Source organism: Myotis lucifugus, unplaced genomic scaffold (genome assembly GCF_000147115.1).
Source record: "Myotis lucifugus unplaced genomic scaffold, Myoluc2.0 scaffold_201, whole genome shotgun sequence".
Lineage (NCBI taxonomy): Eukaryota > Metazoa > Chordata > Mammalia > Chiroptera > Vespertilionidae > Myotis > Myotis lucifugus.
In genome coordinates, this window is record NW_005871249.1 from 2,204,937 (window position 1) to 2,229,127 (window position 24,191).

Consider the following 24,191-nt stretch of genomic DNA (forward strand, 5'->3'; position numbering starts at 1 on the left):
TCCCAGCTGAATAATGCTTTATCTTGTGATGCGGCAGGTATGGGCACTATTTTCTGCTTGTAGAGAGAAAACACGAGTCATTCAGTCCATAAGTATTTATTGAGCCGGCAGCAGGTGCCAGTGGAATGCCCCATTTTCAGGCTGCAACCAAGAACAAAGCAGACATTGTCTCTCCTTGTTTATACACAGAGGTTTGAACTAGCTAACCCCACAAACATTTTTCGGATCACGTCAGACATTTAGATGTCAGCTGTATGCCCAGCCATCTAAGCCCAGCAAGATTCTTCCAAATTGTACAGGCTACTGAAAAGTATAACAATTAAAAATATTAATTTGGGTGGAAACATATTGGAGAGATAAACTAAACAATAGATGCATTTCTCTTATCTTTCTAAACAATACATATTGATGATTTCCTGCTTACCAGTTTCATTTTTAAACCTTTCCTCTGACCACAGGAGCTGATGCTGTGGAAGCTCAGTGTAAAAGATTTGAAGTGAGAGCAAGCGAAGATGGCAGGGTGCTGTTTTCTGCAGATGAAGATGAGATTACCATTGGGGCTGAAAAGCTGAAAGTTACAGGTACTGTAGATTGAGGTATTGAAACATTGTTTACTTCTTGAAAGAATTTATCACTGGGAAAAAAAGCTACTTTATGAGGTGTGTGATCCCCATGTCCGAAATTGAGTTTCACATGATCTCATGTTTGAGTTTCCAACAGTCTTCAAAGAGAAGGGCCTGGTTGTGGATGTAAACATTAGCCTTGTTGATGTATAATTAAGCTGTGAGTCTCAGGGAGGGATAGGTGGAGGAAAGTGGGTATGAATGGTGGAAGATAAAAGGTAGGTCAAACACTAAATAAAGCTTTCTATAGGTGATAGATAAATAAAATGTAGAGATATTATTTAAAAATAAAAGATATGTAAAAGGAGAACTAAAGTGTAAATACCAACTTTAAATTGAAGTAGGGGAAAGATTATAATATAAGTAAGCTAAATGATTGTTCTTTAGGGCTCATAATTATCTTAAAAAGTATATAAACCGAGAAATAGTGCTGATCACATTATTTAGGAGTTATTAAATTAGGATTCTAATATTAGGGTCATAATTCAATCAACAACTGAAATTGAAAAGCAAGAACAACAACAACAAAACACACACACACCAAAAAACAGAAAGTTAAAGGGATGATTGGGAGCAGCGAATAATTTTTAAAGACAATTTTAAGCACAATTTCTATTCAATTATTTCATTCACAACAATAACACATGTTTTATTAAAACTAGCCAAAGAGGCTCACATTATTTTAAGAAAGAAAAAAGATGAAATATCTTTGACTTAGTGTTATCCAGATAGGAGTTTGGGAACAGCTTCTGGGATATCTGTCATATCTAGTTAGGTCCAACTTAGTCCTCTGCACCCTGTGAGAGCAGTTAGCATGGTAATTGGCCTCTGCTCTCCATGGGTTTTGGGGTTGAATCCTATCTCTACTATTCAATATTTTAAATAAATCATCTATGTCTCCAATTTTTCTTAATCTAAATGATAATGATAAATTTAGTGTCCAATCACGTGTGTGTGCACATGCATGCCTGTGTGTGCATCCGTATGTTTAGAAGGTTTTCCACACGTAATAAAGACGTAAAGGTTAGCTCTTCATTCTTATTAATAAAGAGAAATAATAATATTGTCAATGTCCCAGACATGGCTGTGTGGACTTCAAGAAAGATTTACTATTAAATAACAATGAAATTCAACAAGGGTTCTTGAAAGGGGATCCTCATTGGACAACCCTGGGATTGCTCACAACCCAGTACCACCCTCATGTCCTATCTTTTGTGAGGGTATCCTGCTGAGTAGCTGGGGACTGTAACATCAGGTTGGTGTTTGGTTGTGGCCCCTATTACTGTCCATCTGCCTTATTTTCCTTTTTTTCTTAAAATTCTTTGGAAAGGTCAGGAAAGGAGGTATGCATATGAGGCAAAAATTAACCAAATTGACCTGTCTAAGTCCTGTGATGGGGGCAAGGGAGACTTAAAAAAGCATGAAGATATGGTTAGTGTAGAACACAGACAAATCACTAAGGACATTGACTTTAGGGCCCTTTGCGCTAACATGTGAATTGCTGGTTGGTAGAAAAGTTGGGTATGTGGTTAGAAATGCACTCAGGGAGATCGGGCACATATGATTTCAATATTTAGCAATCTTTGAACCTTGATAGTGCATACTGGTAATCAGCTTTGAAACCAGCATAATTCTGAGATAGCATTTAGAATATTCCACAGTTACCCCAAATTATTTAATCAGTATTCAGATATTCCCATGGGGTACTTTGCATTCATAAATGAAGGGAAGTTCTAGAGCTCTTGACAGCTTTTAGGATTCATGGTATTTAAACTTTCTCTGATCTTTATGTTACCTTGACTTGTCTCATAACAATTGCGGTGGAATGCTCTCTTTACAAAATTAGACACATTCAGTAGTTTTTGAAATTTTTTCTTTGAGGTAGTTGGATACTCAATTTTATTTTCCTCTTTTTCTTGGTATCCTTGGACTATAATTTGAGCCATTAAGTCAGGGGAGAATGTGCCTTCTGAAAAATCTAAGTTTTTCTGCTTTTTAATTAACTGTCTTGAGGTAGTCATCTCTGCTAACCTGTTCATTTTTTTCTTGCTCTCACCCTCTGTGTATGTTGTGTGTATGTATGTATAGTATATATGAATAGTATATATGTATATATGTATGTATAGATGGACAACTACTTTTATCTCACTCTGGCTCTCTTTTTCCATTTCTTTCTCTATCTCAAAATTATACACATAACTGAGTTTATTCTTCATATATTCTTGATTGATCTATATTTCCCAATTATCTCAGAAAATTAATCAGTTTTACAATAGATTTATGTACTATATGATTCCAGAAGATCCCAAATAACAAAATAATGGAATCCTGAGCCCATCATTTCTGAATCCAACATAATTTTGTAAGGGTTTGAGAAATAGCACTTAGGATGAAAGAATGAGCGTGCCTCTCCACATTGTTAACAGATGCACGGAGAGTAACTGCACTGATTAGAATCGCCACCACCTCCCCAAGTCTCCATTGCTGTTTCTCACAGACACAAGCATACATGTGCCCTCTCAAGCCCCGCTAGGCCCATACTCCTTTGCTAGATGATTGCATATTAATTTTATAGTAGCTGTGTTCCTTCCTGTGATACTTCTAAAATAAAGGGGGGAAATATATCAAAGACAAATGTAATTTAGCATTTTACATGCTTGGAGGAGAAAATCGTGCATAGCGTAGCATGCAATTTAGGGGAACGGGAATTGATTAGTAAGCCCACATATACTTTAAAGCAGTGCTTGAATCATTGAACACATAACATGGCAAAGAAACATTGACTCCCAGGTGCTTCATATAATTAGTTAGCTGCGCTGACAAGACTTCAGAGTTGAAGTGACAGGAGATCTGTGTGAAGTTTATTCTAGAATTTTATCTTTGTGACACAAAAAATGTTCTATTTAAGAAAGATTCTTAGGAATTAAAATGAGCCCTTCCTAACATTATCCTTTGTGAATAATGGCATTTTGTACATGGACTTCTTTCAGGGCGACAGAAGTGGATGCATTTATTTAGTGTGTCTATACACCTGAGGCAAAATCATTGATGACTAAAATTATTCATTGATCTAGTATCGCTCAGTATATTTACATTTACCCTTCCTAAAATGTAGCAGGAATTTACGTCATACATGTAAATACTAGTGACAGCAGTTCTCAACCTGTGGGTCGCGACCATCAGAAAACACATATAGCATATCAGATATTTACATTATGATTCATAACAGTAGCAAAATTGCAGTTATGAAGTAGCAACAAAAATAATTTTATGGTTGCGGGTCACCACAACATGAGGAACTGTATTAAAGGGCCGCGGCATTAGGAAGGTTGAGAACCACTGGTTCAGGAGGAAAATGGCAAATGGTTACCTGAACACAACCACCCCACAGTTGCCTATCACCATGATGAGCAATCAGATGCTTGAAATGTATAACTCTTTACTCTTGATATTACTTGACTTGCTCAGTAATTATTTACTTAAATCTTAATTTGTGTTGTTGGTTTTTTTCATTTAAAAAATTCTCTTTATTGTTTAAAGTATGACAGATGTCCCCTTGGGTGTTTCTCTTTTCCCATTGACCCCCTCCACCCTGCACCCGCCCCTCCCAGGCCTTCACCACACTATTGTCTGTATCCATGGGCTATGCATATATACATATAAGTTCCCTGATTCATCTCTCTTAAATCTTAATTCGAATACACTTATTTGACCTTTACATGCCCTCTCTGTGTCATTGGATATTTTGGAGTTTCAGTTGTTAGCTCACATATGCATGCTGGATGCAAATCTTATTTGCATTTTGTATCCCCTACTATTGGCCAATGATATCACTTAGTGCAATTATCTTTTGAGAGCAGATAAACAAATAAAAGATAGAAACCTTTACACTCAGAAGACTCAAATTTAGTGCTTTCAGGCAGAATCTATCAACTTCAATTTGTACTTTCATTTGTATTCCATGCTGTATATTCACTTGGAAACAACGTGCATGTACAAGTCATTTGGCTTTATAAAGTGAAAGACTGTAGCCCTATAGAATACCTTAATGTTAAATTAAATGCTATCGGTTGGACTTAGACCTCTCTTTTTTGTATTTGAGAGAAAAAGGAAAAAAACGAAAAGCTAAATGTCTGAGGAGAAAGGGTATGTCTTTTATTTTCAGAGAGTAGAAATTAAAACTGGCAAGCTGAAAGAATAATGAATCCCAGCCATGCATGTACCCATGCCCTTGTGTTGACTTGAAAAGCAAGAGTACCACTCCTTTGTCTCTGTTCTAGCTGAGTGCCTGGGAAGATAGACACGTTCTCATGCCTGTGTGACAACTGAGGAAAGGATTTTCTGAAGAGCTGTCTTTTAAATTAAACACCATGTGTCTGGGTTGAAATCAATATTTTCTGGTTTGTTTTTATTAGTTAGTCTGCTACATCCTTGTTCTTGTCTGTTAAATTGGCACATGGTGAAGGGGGCAGCTTTGGAACCGAGCGTTCTGTTATGCAGGACCATCGTTCCCCCCCCTCCCCCGTCCAAATGCCAAGAATGTGTACCACTCAGCCGGCAGGATGGATGGAGCTCCTTGGTCCGAATAGCACTTGAAGAAATGTGATTAGATCAGGCGCCGAGGAAAGTACTGTGCAGGCATTCATTTACCCGAGTGTGGCATTTCAAGTTCACAGAGTAGGGTAAATCACCCACCTCACTCACCTAGCTTTCCAGTTGCTTTTAAACCTCCTGAGGAGAAAGATTTTGGAGACACTAATGATGAGTACCACTGTACCTTACCCCCAAATCTCCAGGTAAAACCCTTGGAAATGTTTGAAGTGTATAAATGATGAACTAGGCCCTATTGGCAATCCTCTTCATGACTTATTTTTCTAAGCTATCATTTAAATGTTTCCTACTTTTGTTAAAGCAAAACTTGAAAATATACTTTTATAATAAAAACTAGAGGCCCCGTGCACGAATTCGAGCACGGGGGGGGGGGGGGTTGTCTGGCCGTCCCGCCCCCTGGTCAAACTCCTGGTTGAACTCCTGGTCGAGGGGACAATTTGCATATTAGCCTTTTATTATATAGGATGTGAAAAACATCTTTAAAGAGGACAGTCCCTTTAAAAAATAATTGGGGTGTGTTGAATTAACATGTTTTTGTAGTGGTTTTAAATGTTTCCATTGATGTTTAAAATGTATCTTATAGCTATGGGCCTTAAATCCCCAAATATCTCAAAGATATAATTTATCCTTCCATCATGTAAATGAATTGTCTGATTTCTTATATATCATGATGAAGTTTAAAAAATATATTACTTATAGAATGTGGTGTCCTGAAAGTGTGTGCAGTTTCTCTGTTTGTTTGCTGACTGTCAGCCAGGAGCTGGGGTTCCCTCCTGGAGCCCGCGCATCTTCCTTCACATGTTTTCCAAGTCTCCTGCCTCCAGGAGCACTGGGTTGAGTTCCTCTCATGATTCAAATCCTCCAATATCCTCTTCTGCCACAGCTGGGAAAAGGTTATCTGCTTTTAATAGCTCATGTGATTACATTGCCTCTACATTGTCCAGATGCCTGCATAATCCAGAAGGATCCCCCTATTTTAAGGTCAATAGGTTAATAACCACCAGTACATCTGTGAACCCCTTTGTCATGTAGCATATTCACAGGCAGCAGGATGTAGGGAGTGAACATCTTTGGAGAGGGGGTCATTTGTCTGTCTTTCGTACTGTACCAATCATTGAATCTCTCTAAGCCTCTGTTTTTCTTCTTTAAGGGAGTATTTAGAGGACACACCACATAGGATTTTGGTGGAGGTAAAAGATACATTGAAAATCACTTAGGAAGAACCCTAGCACAAATTTGGCATTTAGTAACAACCACCATATTATAATTTTTAAATACCATTAATGTTCTCCTGATTTGTTTGCTGTTTTTAAGGTAGATAGTTGTAAAGGAAATTAAAATACATTGCACAACAGATAAAGAAGGAAAATAAAATAAGAGAGTTGAAAATACATGGCATGGAAATTGTATATTCAATATTAGAAATGGAAAACTATACACTTTACTAGATATTTAGAGATAGTAGAAGAGCTCTTGAAAATATGTCAACAGAAGGATAAAATATGGATAAGTAATAATAGTGATTGTCCCAAAATACAGGAGCTCAAACAATATACATTTTACTTTTCTCTCATATCAGAGTTCAGACATAGGCAGATACTGAGACATCTAGTGATAATAGGTTCCTTAAAACTGCCATGTCTGCAACCCTTTCTTTGATCAGGTTGTTGTCCTTGGTAATCAGCTTGAGGCTGTCACATACTGTCTTCTCTGCATTTCAGCATTAAAGAAGTGAGAAAAAGAGGAAGCAGGAGAAAGGACTTTTCTTAGAATATCACAATCTGGAAATGGCACTCATCACTGACATATTGGCCAAAATTTAGTCGTGCGCTTATGTGTAGCTGGAAAGGCTGGCTCTAACTGGGGGTCATGTTCTTTGCTAAAACTTGGGATGGGAACTTCTATTAGTAAAGGAAGAATGGGTTAAATGAGAAAAGGAACCATTTCTGCCACAATGCAATATACAGATCGGGTATCATAGAAATGTACATTGAAACTTATATGATCCTATTAACCAATGTCACCCCAACACATTTTAATAAAAAAGAAATCAAGAAAATATCTTTATTCCCCATTGTCATCTTTGTCAAACTGAAATCTTACTACTAGTATCAGGATAGAAAAAGTTTAATATGGCACTTTTTAAAAATTTCTCTCAACATATACTCTCTAGGTAGATCAGTCCACTCATTTTTTCCATTCCTTTGCAACTCTAAATGGTTGACGTCAAGAACTGAGTTTTGGAGAGTTAAAGTTAAAGTAGAAAATTACTTTTAGGCAACTCAGAATGTCCAGAGCTGAATGAAAGAAGTCAAGTCAAAATCAATAGAAGAATTCTGACATTGAAATACCCAGGAAATAGCAAGCCAACTTCAAATCCAGAAGATTAATGGCTGAGGTGAATTTGGAGATTGAGACAATATTTCAGAGCTGGATAGATAACAGTCTGTGTGAAACTAAGTTAAAAACAGTAATTGTGCTGTGTTGTATTGAGGGTAGAAACCAGGTTTGAGTATTTACATCTCCATTTATGGGACAAAGGCCTAAAATACAGATGCAGAAGCTCATTGCAGATGAACAGATGACTTCTTTTCCCCTTCCTTCCTTCCTTCCTTCCTTCCTTCCTTCCTTCCTTCCTTCCTTCCTTCCTTCCTTCCTTCCTTCCTCCCTCCCCTTCCTTCCATCCTTCCTTCCTTCTTCCTTCCTCCCTCCCCCTCCCTCCCTCCCTCCCTCCTTCCCTCCCTCTCTCCCTCCCTCCCCCCTCCCTTTCTTCCTGCCTTTGAAAGGCAGGCAGTTAAGAGCAAAGACAGACCAGTAGAAGTATGAGCAAGTAAGTGGAAGGTGAAAAGAGAAGGGAGTGGCACTTGAGCTTGGGAAAGAAGCATGGCAGGGACAAGGGCTCAAGTGAAGAGGGCATCAGAGAGGGGCAGTGGAGGTGGAGCAGGTTGGTAACAGGGGTTACATGTACGGGACTGAGCAAACACAGAAAGGTTCCATGCAGCATTTAGCCGGTTCCCCAGGAGGATAACAGCTTGCAAAACAATTGGTGTTTCTTTCTAAATGCTCTATTCTTTTACATTGTTTGGGGTGGCTGTCTGACAATATCATAATATCTTAATCAGTGTAGCTATCACGTAGGCCGTAATATTGGGTAAAGAGAAACCTTTACACTTACTCATTTTTAACGTTGGTTTTTCTATTCTAGGGCCTTTGCTTTTTCATATAAATTTCACAATGTGTATTTCTGTGTTTAAATTCTTGATTGGATTTTGATAGAAACTGCATTAAACCCACACATAAATTTTAGGAGAATTAACATCTTTTCTATAATTGAGTCTTCCAGTTATGAAAATGTTATGTCTCTCAATTTTTTTTAGGTTTTAAATTCTTTCGTGAACATTTTTGTCATTTTCAGCATACACATTCTGTACATATTTTGATAACTTTCACTTCCTTCCAAGTAATTATAATTAGTATATTTGTTTCTCTTTTATTTTCTGTATGTTCATTGTAAACATATAACATTTGATTGATCTTCTTCATGTATTGATCTTCTATTTGTGTATCATATATTTTGCAGATTTAGGGGATTTCTTATGTAAATAATCATGTCATATGCAAATAGAGGTGATTTTATTTCTTTTTAAGCCTTATGATAGTGGCTACAGATTCCAATACTATTTTAATATGAATAGTGCAATGGAGAAAAGAGGTATTTTCAACCAAATATTTTGAAAAAAACTAAGATGCTCAGATCTTCTGAGGTTCTGGCCAGTCTATTCCAAGATTAAGGATTATTTACATTGTTTTCTTGTAAATAATATTTAGCATTACTTATATGTGTTTTGTGATAGAATAAGTATATAAAAGCCATCAAAAGTCATGAACATGCCACAGAAAATATGGAGTCTATAATTTACTTTTATATTGCTCATGAATCAAATAAAAATTCAATCAAGGAAAAGTACTAATTATTACTTCAAAGTGATATAAATAGTTGCATATTTCAGAGGTCATGATGAAAAGTGGCATTCTTTAAATAACAAAAGTGTTCATCAAAATTGTTGAAAAATAATAGGAAAATGCATAAAATGAAGTTATAAGCTAAAGAAATAAATGGTATATATATATGTGTGTGTGTGTGTGTGTATATATATATATATATATGTGTGTGTGTATATATATATCAATAATCTTTCATTATTATAGATTCAATCCCTACTTTGTAAAATAATGACTAATTAGCAATTATATTTTGTTACTGTTGTGATGAAAGATACCAAGAAAAAGTTTTAAATTTTGGCCCACTAAAACTAGCTATAAGAGATTTATACAAAAAAGTAAGTTCTGGATCATGATAAACTGTCACTGAATATAAATATAAATATATTTAGTTTCATGACAATCTAGCTGTGTGTTTTTATTGTTTTGTTGTTATTTTCTCACCCAAGGATATTTTTCCACTGATTTTTAGAGAGAGTGGAAGGGAGGGAGGGAGGGAGGGAGGGGAAGAAAGGGAGCGAGAGAAAGAAACATTGATGTGAGAGAGACCCATTTATTGTTTGCTTCCCCCACACACCCCTACAGGGGCAGGGGATGGAACCTGCACCCCAGGTACGTGCCCTTGACCAAGAATTGACCCTGCAACCCTTCAGTACACAGCCAATGCTCTCACCACTGAAGATCACCGGCCAGGGCACAATCTAGCTGTTTTGATGGGTCAGATGGGAAAGGAGGAGTAGGGTTTGGAGAGGAACAGGCTGGGCACTAATTTCTGAAGGGCTCCAAGGGGTAGTGATTGTAAGCATTGCCTCTGGAGTTGCAACTCTTCTGCTTTCTAAAAGAGTAATTATGGGCAACTTAATTGATAGGCTTTGAAGTCACCAGTTCCTCATCTATAAAACAAGGACATAAGAAATATCATTTAATTAATTTGAACTGAATCATGTAAAAACCTGATATCTGACACATAGTAAGTGGTCAAAAAATGTAGGAAATAATTATTGTTATTATAACCATTACAAAGACTTTAATATTATATTTTAATAAAACAACATTCTCCCTCCTATAGCACTTATTGTAAAGTCCTTCTAAATTTAATTGTTTATCATTTATCTCTCATATACACATAATAATATACAATATAATATGGAACATTTTATGTAATACTGAATAGTATTTAATCCAATGTAGGTCTTTCAGAGGTATTTAAGTGAAAATGATATAAGATCACAAGAAGGGAAATTAAAACAAAAATTAAATGTAGAAAATGTATTATATATTAAACTTTAGAGCAATAAAGTAAAGCATCACAACTATCAAAATAAGAACATTAATGACATATAGGCATAACTTTTGCTATTGACAAACCACAGTCATTTACATTAATTTGTTTGTTCCTCACTACTTAAGGTGATGTGTATTATTGTCTTCATTTTGCAAACTGAGTCTTAAGGTTAAGTGATTTGCACAGAATGCCAGCTCTGAATAGCAGGCCAGAATTTGGGTATAGCCTCAAGGTAGCCCAGTCTCATTTCTGCTTTATCTGCGTCGATACATGCATGTGTCTGTAATACATTCAGATCCCGAATAAGAATTTCTATAACAAGAAGTAGAGCTCCTGGGATCTGATTTATTTAGTAGCGAGGTCATTATTTCAAGCAGATTTATTTAGTAGTCTGGAAAAAGTTCGAGGTGAAGAGGAACGAGCATACTTAAATGCTATCTCTCTGACTTTCTCCACTATATCATAGAAAGCTCCCAGCATAACCTCTCTGTCTTCATGTAGCTATGTAAATTGAAAGCTTAAGATATGCCTAACATTGTCAAGGGAAAAGATTGAGATGAATAATTGATGTTATAATCACTTTGGAGACACAGTAATATAATCTTGGTCTGTAATTTTAAAGGCCTATTGAAATTTGCGGAAGAACAAATTTTAGCTTTAAATCCACTGTGTATTCATTCATCAGGCTGACCTTTGTCTTCAAAAGGATTGTTTAAAGTATGTCAAAATGAATTTTATTTCTAATTTCACTGTGGAGTTTTCCATGTGTGCTTTACATAAGTAGATAAATTCTGTGTTCATATAAATCAGGGGTGGGGAACCTTTTTGCTGCCAAGGGCCATTTGAATATTTATAATATCATTCGCAGGCTATACAATATCATCAACTTAAAAATTAGCCTGCTATATTTGGTCAGACATTTAATTAACTCACCTTATGAACCAGACCAAATGATTTTGCAGGCCTTCAATGGTCTGAGGGCTAGATGTTCCCCACCCCTGATATAAATGATAACCAGGACAATCGTTCATCTATAATAATAAAAGCATAATATGCTAATTAGGCCAGACAGTCAAACAACCTTCCAGATGAAGCCAGGACTACAAGGCCTAGTCCCTTGCAAGAATTCCATGCATCGGGCCTCTAGTTTCACTATAAAGGTGGAGAGGGAATAAGAGAGATAGGAGAGAAGAAAGGGAAGAGATATTGCAAGATTGAATGGGTTGACTACATTTTCCAATTACTAATTAATTGCATTAATTTCTATTGCTGCTATGATAGTAATTACCACAATCTTAGTGGCTTAGAGACAACAAAAACCTAATTCTAGTAGTCTCCTCAGTTCTGGAGGTTAGAGGTCTGAAAAAGTTCTCACTGAGCTAAAATCAAGTGTCTGCTGGGCTGTGCTCTTTCCTCGGAGAATCCATTTTCCTGCCTTTCCGCCTTCAGAGGCCCTTTGCATTCCTTGACTCCAGGCGCTGACTTCTGTTTGGAAGCCAGCCATAGCAGGCCAAGTCTTCCTCATGCTTTCCTGTGGCTGATTCTCCATTTTCACCTCCCTCTTTCATTTCCAATGATCCTTGTGATTTTTTTGGACCCTCCTGGATAACTTAGGACAATTTCCCTATTTTAAAGTAATCGAAGTAGCAATCTTCCATTTGTCATCGAAATTCTCCTTTGCTTTTAAGGAAACATAGTCACGGATTCCAGAGATTAGGATGTGGATTTTGGGGTGGGGGCAGGATAGGAAGAGAATCATTCTGCTACCACACTAAGTATGATTGATCAATTTCATCAAACATTTTTACTCACTAAATTGAGAGTTCCTGGAAGATCGGAAAAGTAAATAAAGGTTTTCTAATTTCTTGAATTCAGAATTGGCAGTGAGAAAAAACACACAAAACTAGACATTAGCATATTTGTACTATTTTTAACTCTGGGTCATCTACCGTAAATGCTAAATACTTTTGGACAAGCTAGTTATGCCCTCTGTGCTTTCATTGCATCAACTGTAAAATGGGGACATTATTTTTTAAATTGGTCTCAGAGTTTTATTGTGAAAATTATGCTTTTTGAAATGATTTTTCAGTGCTTAATACATGACTGAATGAGTTTAACTCTTCAAAAAATGCCAGCCATGATTATCATTATCTCTAGGAGGAGGGGGGAGTAGAAGGAATAGTGCTATCTCTCTTCCTTGGTTAGTTTCTGACCTCCTCACAAGGTTAATCGAAGAATCAGTCATATTATGTATGAGAGAAGACTATACAAATGACTAGAAATTAGGGCCAAGTATTTTTCTTTTCAAAATGTGACCAATGCAAAAAAAAAAAAAAAAGAATTTACCAACTGCCTCTCATAATTGTCCAGCTGAAAGGCATGAGGCTTGGTGCATGTATTCATTAGTTCATTGCCTCACTGGTCGAAGGTTTTCTCGGGGGTGCTAACTCCCTGGCAAGGCATTTTGGGGTGATTCTTGGGTGCTGCTTGGGCTGAGCATGCTTTCTGGGGCTCTGAGAAGCAGAGAGAGGCTCAGCACATGCTTGAAATGGAATGTTGTGCATATGAGTCTGAGGTGTCCACATCTGTGCCTAAAACCAGATATGAGCCAAGGAAATTTGCCCATTTTATTAAGAAAATAAAATATATTCATTTTGATCATGGCTCTGGACATGAATTATGAATCCTGTGACATGGGAACAAAGATGTTTAAGGATTATGTTGTTCTAATACTAGAGGCCTGGTACACAGATTCATGCACATTGAAAGGAAATTAATTAGAAGAAATGTTTTGATATCACTATTCGCCCTTTCTCTGTAATAGAAGTGTCAACCAAATGCACAATCAACAATGACAGATTGAAACACAGGCTTGCGATTGGCACCAGCGAGAGCTTTATATGTATCACACATGTGCGAGTCAACTTAGCCTCTTATAGATATAGAATAAATTTGCTTTATTAAACCTGCTTTCTGATGTAGCTAAACTTTTCCAGCCCAGTGATGCACCCCAACTTCTCTTTCAGGTAATTGTCAGCAAAATAGCAATAAATATCAACATGAAGCAGATTATTATTGTAGATCATGCAGGGAGAACAAAGGGTAAAATATTTAACTGCAGCAGTGTTTATCTATATTCTGCGCAGTGAGAAAACCTGAAATCATTTTCAAGTTCCACCATTTTTTTACTTTCAGTCAGGTCAAGTTTCTAAACTTTCTAAATCTCCATTTTCCAGCTAATGAAAAGAAAATAGGATTCTACCAAGTCTCTTAACTACCTACTCCAGGACTTCTATGAGGATCAAATGAGATGAGGCACATGAAATGCTTCACACACATTTGGTTAAAGTGCAAAATGTTTGTACTTGGCTATAAAGCAAGTCATGTTCCTGGGTTGAAGAAACTCCAAGGAGGCTAGTCGCTAGGAAGAGGAAGCTGGGCATTGCTATGTGACATCATTACCTGGCGCCCACAGCGAACTGCTTCTGGGCTGGGAGCCATATTTTGCACCATGGGGTCTTGGCAGTGTTGGCTGCGATTTGGTGGGGTTTCACTCTGGGGTTGTGGCGGGGCCTGTGTCCCACTTGGGGGAAGCCGAGTGTTGCTTTGTTGGCTCCAGGTCTGCAGTGCCATTTATTGGTAAATGGCCAGTGCGTGTCACAGCAGCTCCTGTGTTGAGCCTCTTCCCCCTGGTGGTCAGTGTGCATCATAGTGACCAGTCAGCAGTTGGATGGACACTTAGCATTTTAGCCATATATATATATATATATATATATATATATATATATATATATATATAGTGCCAATCCTTCAATGTCAGCTACAATACTCATTGATAGATATAGATATAGATATAGATATAGATATAGATATAGATATAGATATAGATATAGATATAGATATAGATAAATAGTGCCAATCCTTCAATATCAGCTTCAATACTCATTTATAGAATCAGTTTCTTATTTAACCTACAAGCCTTTAACATCACTACTTTCCCCATATACCAATACAAAACCCATATGAACTTTGCAAATAACTTACGTTTCATTGCATGGCCTCTTTAAAGTTTATAATTGAGAATCAAGTGAATTATTTTTTGATAATTGTTGATAATTATCCTGGTTGTTTGGTCCTTAAAACAAGTGGATCAGAATAAGCTTACAGTAACCAACCTTTTTTACTCATCACTCCTTTACTGTTCAGGGATGAGCAAAAGGAGGTTTACAGTTGTGAGTACATGAAACAGTTTATTCTTGTATTATTATTTGTGAATTTTATATTTATTTGTGTTAAAACTGTAAGCCTACTTTTCCCCACTATTTTAACAGGTTATCATAGAATCTCAGCTTTAAAACTATCTTCAATTTTAATTACTCCACTTTTCAACCACCTTTGAATCGTCTTTATTTTATCTTTGTAATTTGGTCAGTCATTCTCTCTTTCAACTCTTGGTAACTGAAATCTCATAACCTCTCAAGACAATCTAATTTTATCTTTTGATAAGATTAACTGAAAAAGTCACTTTACCTCTAAAGTAGATAACAAAATATTTTATTTAAGATGACATCTCATTGAGATATGGTTACATTTTAAGAAGAATTGTGTATGTTTTGTTCAGGTATCGGGCTCACTTTTTAGTAAAAGCTCTTTTATGTGGTAAAATAGAAAACTTTAAGATGAGATAATGTTTCAAGCAATAACTTTGATTTTCTAATAGGGATGAAGGAGAAAAAAAAGAGACTAAAAGCAAGGGTAGAGAAAAATAAAGGTGACTATAATTGCAAAGAAGGCTGCCAAATGGCATTTTAACTAGCTAGTATTTTATGAGACTCTTTAACAACATAGATATTTATGCATATCTTAATATTAATTTTTAATTTATGCCATTTAGAAGTGTCCAGTAATATTTTAAATGGATAAAAGTATTGTTGAACCACAATAGTTTATTAATTCTCTATTGTGGGACATTTGGTTTATTTCTAATAAACCTAAACAGAGCTTTCGTCAACTTCTTTGTAGCTACTAACTTTTTGTGCACATAAATACCACTCCTTTAGGATAATTTCCTTGAAATTGAATTATTTGTACAAAGTATAAGGACCCCAGAAAAAAATCATTATTTTGCCCTCTCATAAGAAGTAAATGAAAATTCCCATGTTGCTGAACCACCACAGATCACTAAGTCTTTAAACTCATTTTACACATATCAATAATGCTAAAAAATCATGAAGTACACATTATAGTGTAGTATGTAGATATATATAGAGATAGATAGATGATAGATAGATAGATAGATAGATAGATAAAGATGATAGGTATAGATAGTAATCTTTTTAAAAAATCTTACACAGTCCTATGAGGAGAAGAGAACACATAGATTTTAATTTTACATATAAGAAAATTAAGATTTCAAATAACTAAACTTATTCATTGCCACATTGCTAGTAAGACAAAAAGTTGACCTGGAACTCAAATTTTCTATGGTATCACGTGTCCTCTCTGTTACTCTAATAGAAAAACTATAGACTTCCTGATACTTTGTGTAGTGAACTGAAGAAGTAAATATTTCTGCACAATAATTTAAATAGAAAACTTTAAATATTCAAACTTTGAGCCTGAATTCTATTTTCTTATTTCATGTAGGATTTTAGTCACCTTAGTAACAGTGAAAAAACAAAATATTTATATTTTGAAATAAGCATGGAAATTTGGTAAGACATACATGTCATTTTAATATAGCTATCTTAAAATGTTGACTACTTCAAAAAATGGGATTTTTGTTCAATGAAAAATGACCTTTTTATACGTTTCACACTACTTTAAAGTTGAAGTAGCTTTCAAAACTCCCACTAATGGCACCTAAAGCAGAAGACGGTGAATAGCACTTTATCTCAGCCTTGAAGGTGATACAAACCAGCATGACAGGTTGATGTTTCCAACATCCTGGACTCCAGAAAAGATTTGAATAAAATTAAATGTTTTGTTTTGGTTGGGGTTTTTTTTTTGGTGTTTTTTGTTTGTTTGTTTATTGTAATGCCAGAATTTGTAGTGATGCAGAGCTCTTGTGTTTTTTTGTTTGTTTGTTTGTTTGTTCTTAATTATCATATTGGCTACCCAAGTCTCTTTTTCTGTGAACTGCCTATTCACATTTTTGGTCCTTTTTAAAAGAGTTGTTTGTGGTTTTCTTATTGATTTGCAGAAGTTTCTTATATTTTATGGGTGGTATTTGTTTGTCAGTTATATTTGCTGTAGTCTATGTGTACATATTTGGTTTTGGTTTTTAACTTTGCTTATGGTGCCTTTTATTGTTAAGAAAAATGTTGTATTAATAGTAAAATGTATCAATTGTTTTCTCAAAGCTTTTTATATTTCTATCTTAAGAATTTATCCATATCTTTTCATAAGAAATATGATTTTTATATTAAAGTCTCTGTAAAATCAGAGTGTTTAACTTTGTACCACATTATGAATTTTAATTTGCTATATTTTGATTACTAATAATTGAGGTGGGGTTTTTTAGATAGTTATTGGCTACTCATAGTCCTTTTGTGAGGTGTCTCTTGAAGTTCTTAATTATTTTTATTTGTTTTGTTTATCTTTTTCTTATTACTTTTAAAAGTTCTTTACATATTAGGAAATCAGTCTTTGTCAGTTATATGTGTTACAAATATCTTCTCCAAGGTCAAAGTTTTGCCTTTTAACTTATTTTGTCCTTTGTTGAGCAAAAATTCTTGATTTCTGTATATAAAATTTATCATTTTTTTTACTATATGAAAACTCCTCTAATTTGAAGTCAACAAGATATTCTTCTATACTGTCTTTCACATATTTTAAAATTTTACCCATCACAGTTTTAAGCCAGCTAAAATTTATATTTGTTTAGTGGTAAATACAATTTGATTTTTCCCATCATTTATTGTTTGCCTTTTATATTCAGTAGTGACTGTCATAAATCCAGGTTCCATATGGATGTAAGACTGTTCATCTGTTTCTGGGGTCTTCTTTTACTCTATTGGTGTATTTTGCTAGCTCAGATTCACAGCCACACTAGGATTTTATAAGTTTTGTTATCTGGTAGGGGAAATCTGCTCACTTGGAATTTTGGAAGGATTCAAAATTACCTTATTATTCTTGGTCCAGTACTCTTCTATATAGATTTAGAATCTGCTTGTCAGTTTCCATGAAAATATTATTGATTACCTGAGATTGCATTAATCTAATTTTTCAGAAAATTAACAATTTTAGGTTAGATCTTATTTATGATCACATTATACTCCCATTATATTTAAAATTGCTTTAATGTCTTTAATTAAAATTAATAAATCAATCTAGAAAGGGTTCACATAACTTTTATTAAATTTAAGTCAAAGTAATTCTCTTATAAATTTTATTAAATTATCTGTAAGTTCTTTTAGGTTCTCTATGAAGAAAACCGTATTTTATATGAGAAGCATGAGGATTTTGTTACTACTTCCCTAATAAATTTGTTTTTCATATCCTTACATTTTTCCTTCCCTTACTACCACGTAGTAAAACAACAACTATAGTTGAGAGTTGAATTGCCGTAGTAATTTTAGTCACAAGGTAAACTACACAGAACCTTTGTACTATTGCTGTTGTTAAGTGAAATATTTTAACACATCACCAATAAGTTTGAGGATGCTGTAGGTTTTGTTGTAGATGATATGTATCGATGGGAAGAAATTCATTTGCATTCCTACTTTTCTAAAAGTGATAATTATTGTTGCTATTGTTAATCATGAAACAGTCTTGAAGTTCTGGAATGACCTGTCTACATCTTTTGATATGACTAAGTAGTGTTCTCCATTAATACATTATTATAGAGAATTTATTAATTTTCTACTGTTAATCCAAATTTATATTCCTATGATAAATCCTAAGCAAATAATCCCAATATTTCTTAAATTATGGTTGGTTGAATCATGATACTATTTCTTTAGGATTTCATACCTATACCCATGAATACATGTAAGCCTTTAAACTCTTATCTTGTATAGTCCCTGCCTGATTTGGCAATGAAAATAATCTTGATAATTCTCTAGATAAGTTTCTATTAGATTGGAATTTGGAGGAGAAAATATTGTCGATACTTACAAACAAAAACATCTGAATTTAGTACTACCCAGTAAGATACCATCATCTCTATACACGCACACACACACACACAGAGATGTATAAGTTTGTGTCACAACTCGTGCTTCCTAGGAAAGAAGTCAACAATTTATATTGAAAATACTGTATACCTGCTTAACCAGTCCATGGTGAGATATTTGCGGAGTCTATCAGGGGTTTCCAGAAATGTGAAAGTACAATCTTGATTATTCTGTTGTACATTACCCATGATTTCCCAGCACAGAACTATTTATATCAAAAGGTTAAGGAAAACTCTAAGACAGTGATGGCGAACCTTTTGAGCTCGGCGTATCAGCATTTTGAAAAACCCTAACTTAACTCTGGTGCTGTGTCACATATAGAAATTTTTTGATATTTGCAACCATAGTAAAACAAAGACTTATATTTTTGATATTTATTTTATATATCTAAATGCCATTTAACAAAGAAAAATCAACCAAAACAATGAGTTCGTGTGTCACCTCTGACACGCATGTCATAGGTTCGCCATCACTGCTAAGACATTATTTTGTAGCTCAGAGGGTCACCATCTTTAAAGATAGTTATGTGTGGTGCATAAACAACCACATCCATAAATTACAGGGTGACATAATAGCACAAGAGTTTTTAAAATCCCTGGACTTGTACAAAGCTTTAATGGCTATTATAATTGCTCTAAACATGATGTGAAGGTGTTCATGGCAATCATGGCTGGGAATGCCATGAGTGTTCTTGGTGAAGAAACTTCATTATAGACGAAAACAGTGGTTAGTTCTAGTAAAAACCAGCTACTTCTTTCAATTAATTAAAAGTCATGATCCCAACCCTCTTACAGGTAGAAAACAATCATTAACAAATGAAGCTCTCTTTGTTTATCTATTAGAACTCAGTGAATTCACAGGAACAATCTAGAACATCAAGAGGTAAAAAGAATGTATCTTATAGAAGCAAAAGGATGAAGGGAATTTATTTCAGCATTAACACGTGTGCTTTCTGATGCCTGTGTAGCTGCCTGTTCCCACTTGCATGCTATTATGGATGCCACACTATCCTGTTACTAGAGGAGACTTATTTTTTACCTGAATTTATTACTAAATGAGTGAAATAATGTAAATTAGGGTAAGTTGAACGTACAAAGATTCCAGTTTCTGACTCTGTCCACATCTTCAAAGATACTCCAAACATGACAGGTGACCCCTAAATGTTTTAGAATCAGTTAGATCTCTGGAAATGAGAAGAAAGGTCTAACTGAATTGTGTTTGGTGAGATACCATGTTAAAAGTCTTAGCTGTGTTCACATGGCAATGTGTATAGATTAATCATATAGCTCAGACTTATAAAAGTACTCATATAATTAGTATCTTTTTAACATACAATTGTTAAAAATTTTTCACAATGAAAAATATATTGTAGAAAATCTCAGATAAATCACTAAACAAATGTAATATCTGAAGCTACTGTTGACAATCAGGTACCATCTCTTTGGCCATCTTCCCTACGGATTTTTATTTCCATAGAAATCATTTTGATGGCAATGTATCAAACGTCCTAAAGGGGGAAAACCATTAAGAAATAAAAGTGCTGCTGAGATGAGCTCTATCCCTGTACATTCCACTTGGTAATGAGCAGCATCGTGCGCCCACTGGCAATGCAATCTTCCCACTGGTGATTAACAGCAGTAGAAAGCCCATCTTACTTCTCTTCAGAAATCCATAGAGGGGTGAAGAACCGCAGAAAAAAATAAGACAAAAAAAAAAGAGGCTGGATTAAGGTATTCATTAATTTTCCCAAATAAATCTGAGTTTATGTGCAACTGCCAGATTTTTTTTTTAATATTTTATTGATTTTTTACAGAGAGGAAGGGAAAGAGATAGAGAGTTAGAAACATCGATGAGAGAGAAACATCGATCAGCTGCCTCCTGCACATCTCCTACTGGGGATGTGCCCACAACCCAGGCACATGCCCTTGACCGGAATCGAACCTGGGACCCTTCAGTCCGCAGGCCGACACTCTATCCACTGAGCCAAACTGGTATTGGCGCAACTGCCAGATTTTTAGGTAACTGAATTTCCATAAGGATCACAAAAGCTTATATTGAGTACTAGAGGCTCAGTGCACAAAATCATGCACTGGTTGGGTCCCTAGTGGCTGCCGGCTGCTGGCCAGGGCCTCCCTCCCTTCCCATGGCCGGCCTCGCCCCCTGATAAAACTCCCAGACAACTCCTGGTCGAGGGGACAATTTGCATACTACACTTTCATTATATAGGATGGTGATGACGTTAATAAAGGAAAGGGTTACAGAAAATGTGCCTGCTGTACTATCAATACATTAGGTACCATGTCCAAACTTCAGAATAAAATATACCACTAGCTTAAGTGTATCAGAGGTTAAAAAGACTGCTTAAATGTGGTAAAAAGGTAATTCATCTAGGGATCCAGTCTTGTTAACTTTCTAAATTTCATCATGCATTCATCTCTTATGAACTCTATAAAAAATTTAACCATACAGTTTATTTATCAAGTTATTTCATTTTTATATTTCAGTTTCTGTTAGAATGTTTATAATGTAATGATAAATCAACTCAAACATAACTGCCTTTTAATAAATTTGTGACAATAGAATCGGATGATTATGTTTCCCTAAGATATGTTTTGGGTGGCACTTTTTCATTTCGGATTTACTAAAGGCCTCAAATGGGTATTTTTTCTTATTCCTTTAGTAATTACTAAAGTCATGGGGAAAAGAATAACCTTAGTGATTATAAACCTTAGGTTTACTTATTATTTCCTGAAAAATATATATCCTCAGAGTGAAAAAAGCTCTGTGTAACCATTATAATTATTTTTGGAGGTGGGAATTGGAAAGAGGGCTTATTTATGTATCTTCCCTAGAAGTTTCTATCAAGCCACATATTTATTCTATTTGAAAATAATTTATTTTCACTTATTTTTCTTTACTAAAATCATGAAAAAAATAATAAATTGAAGAGCTTCTTTTACCCTTAAAAATTAAAACATAAATGCTAGTTAAAATCTAAGCTACTGATAGTTAAAAAATATAAGCAAGAGGGACTCTGCTTCATTTCTAATACTGATCAATTTAAGTCTAATTTTCTTTATTAGTTACAAATGATTTACTTTTGAAATATACTTCATCTTGGAGAAAATAGATTTATTCTAATACATTTTCAATATGATCACCAAGTATCTTTCCATGATCTCTTTTTATCTTCTGAAACCTTCACAAGTGGAGGAGACAACATGAATAGGCATCATCTGAGGATAAATTCCTGGGGATGTTTTATAATCATGAAAACTGTTGAATGAAAAGTAAAAACAGATTTTGAAATATTTTCTTTTTGGAAATCTTGGCAGCTTATTCTCCAGTCTCAAATGACCAATATGGTGTGTTTGTGTGTGTGTGTGTCTTTTTTCCATCAGAGAGAACATTTTAACAACATTGTTTTTCACATTTTGCTAGAAATATTAACATTGGATAGGCTCATAATAACAGTTTCAATAAATTCACACTATCCCCCAGGATATTAATAAGTTGATTTGTGTTAAAGTATGAAACAAAGAAATATTCTAGGAAACTGAAACATGTTTTGCATATAAATTATAAAATAGAATAATTTTAAATTATTCTTCTTTTATTAATTTTTTTACTCTCATTCTTTCTTTTATTTACTGATCCTCAGCTCTATATCAGAATCAAGGAATAACACTAACTGTACAACATTGATTAAGACAAAATCCTCGAGTTCAAGAAACTCATATTTACCAACTATGTGTTTAAAGCGTATAGCAAAGCTTTCTCATGTCACATTGTGATAAATGCTGCACCAGTAATTTTCAAGGAGCTGGAGAAGCTGGACTGAGGGAGGAAGGGCAGCAAGGGCACATAATATGTTCCATAGAGGCAATAATCTAAAATCAGATCCTGAGGAAAGAGTAGAGATTGCCATCCAAAGGGAGGAGGGGTGAGGAGTATGCTTGGAAGAAGTAATACTCACGACAACCCTTAAACATTTCAAAATCTATAAGAGTTGTATTGTCACTGAAGTATACAATGTATATAGCTGCTAAGGGGTAAGTCCTACCAAGGAATTTGTATTTGACTTCTTTAGACAATTGGATCCTGGAAGTATTTCTAGCGGGAATTACATAGTCGGCTTTGTGTTTTGGAACATTATGTGGCAGTGGTATGGAGGAATAACTGGAAGAAAATAAAAGTGATATTGAAGTTGTAGAAAGAGATAAACTAATAAGGAAGTTGAACAAGAAAGAGCAACTCAGTATACTTCTTCACTTTCTGACTTGAGTGTTTTGGACATGAGTGTATCATTACTCAAACAAGGACCAGAAAGAGGAGAAAACAGTTTTCAAAGAGAAGGTCCTTAAAATATTGACCCTTATCAATATTTATTAATTATTTCACCTATGTCAGACACCATGTTGTTCACAAGAATTCAGTGGAATACAAAGGCTATGCCTTTGATTTTTTTTTCTTTTTGGGGGAGTAACACATAATTTTAACTGTAAATTTCAGAACATATATGATAGGTTCCAAATGAGTGTTACAGGTAGTAAACCCTAAATAGGCTCAGAAAATGAATGGATTACAAATTACTTTAGCAGGTGGCAAACTTAGTAAAGAGAGTTCATAGATGAGTAGAGGAAAAGGAATCTAAGTAGATGGATGGATGGGGTCAGATTACAGAAGACTTGAATGCGGAGCAAAAGCAGGATTCAGGTATAATTACAGCTTTTTGTCCAGATGAGGCTCAATCTAGCAATGTGTAGGCTGTATTTTGTGAAGTTAGCTGGAAGCCAGAAAGCCACTTAGATTATTAAAATAACACAAGAAGAAGACTTCTTTTCTTTTAAAAGATAATGATGCTTTCAGAATTCAGAGGAACTCATTTTAATGGAGTAAAAGAAATGACAGTTAATAATTTACTTTGCCAATATGATTACTCCATTCCTTCCTCCAAATAATTTTCTATAGATATGTAAGGGAAATCTCATTTCCACTTGTATTTAAGGAGAATTGAGAGAGTTATAGTATACATGCTTTGACATGTTTGAAAAAAATCATATAACTGTGAGTTAGAAATTGAAGCATCTTAGAGATCACATTATTCAGAGCTTAATCTTACAAATAACATCCAGAGGGCTTTAAATACTTGTCAAAGATCAAAGAATAAGCTAGAAGCAGATCTGGAAATAGAATGAAAGTGTTCCCTGTCCAATCTTTGACTTTACCAATTTAAATTTGGGGCAAAAGAGATTTCAAATTAAGGAAAAAGAAAACAGAGTGTGAAACCTTCCAAAGAATTTGAAATACTCAGTAGCAAAAGGTTCAAATTTGAAAATAGGAATCTTTCTGGCCCTTGAGATCTAGATGAATTTACCCTTGAACCTCATCTGTACTCTAGTGTAGGAATTTAAAATGCTGCCTAAGACTCCATTGTCATGGCCAGAGGGCAGTGGACATAAAAGCTCATGTTCTCTTAACCCCCTTAGCCTC

The 24,191-nt window shown here is 35.0% G+C and overlaps 1 protein-coding gene across 3 annotated transcripts in view; it reads left to right on the plus strand.

The window, feature by feature from the left end:
• Positions 1 to 24,191, plus strand: part of SGCZ (sarcoglycan zeta) — a 195,956-nt gene that overhangs the window by 150,322 nt on the left and 21,443 nt on the right. For 2 of the 3 annotated variants that reach the window (XM_023761193.1, XM_023761194.1), the window contains one exon: positions 459 to 581. The exons of the other annotated variant lie outside the window; for it this stretch is intronic. In XM_023761193.1, coding sequence (XP_023616961.1) covers positions 459 to 581 — 123 coding nt within the window. The remainder of the gene's footprint in view (positions 1 to 458; positions 582 to 24,191) is intronic. 3 annotated transcript variants of the gene reach the window in all.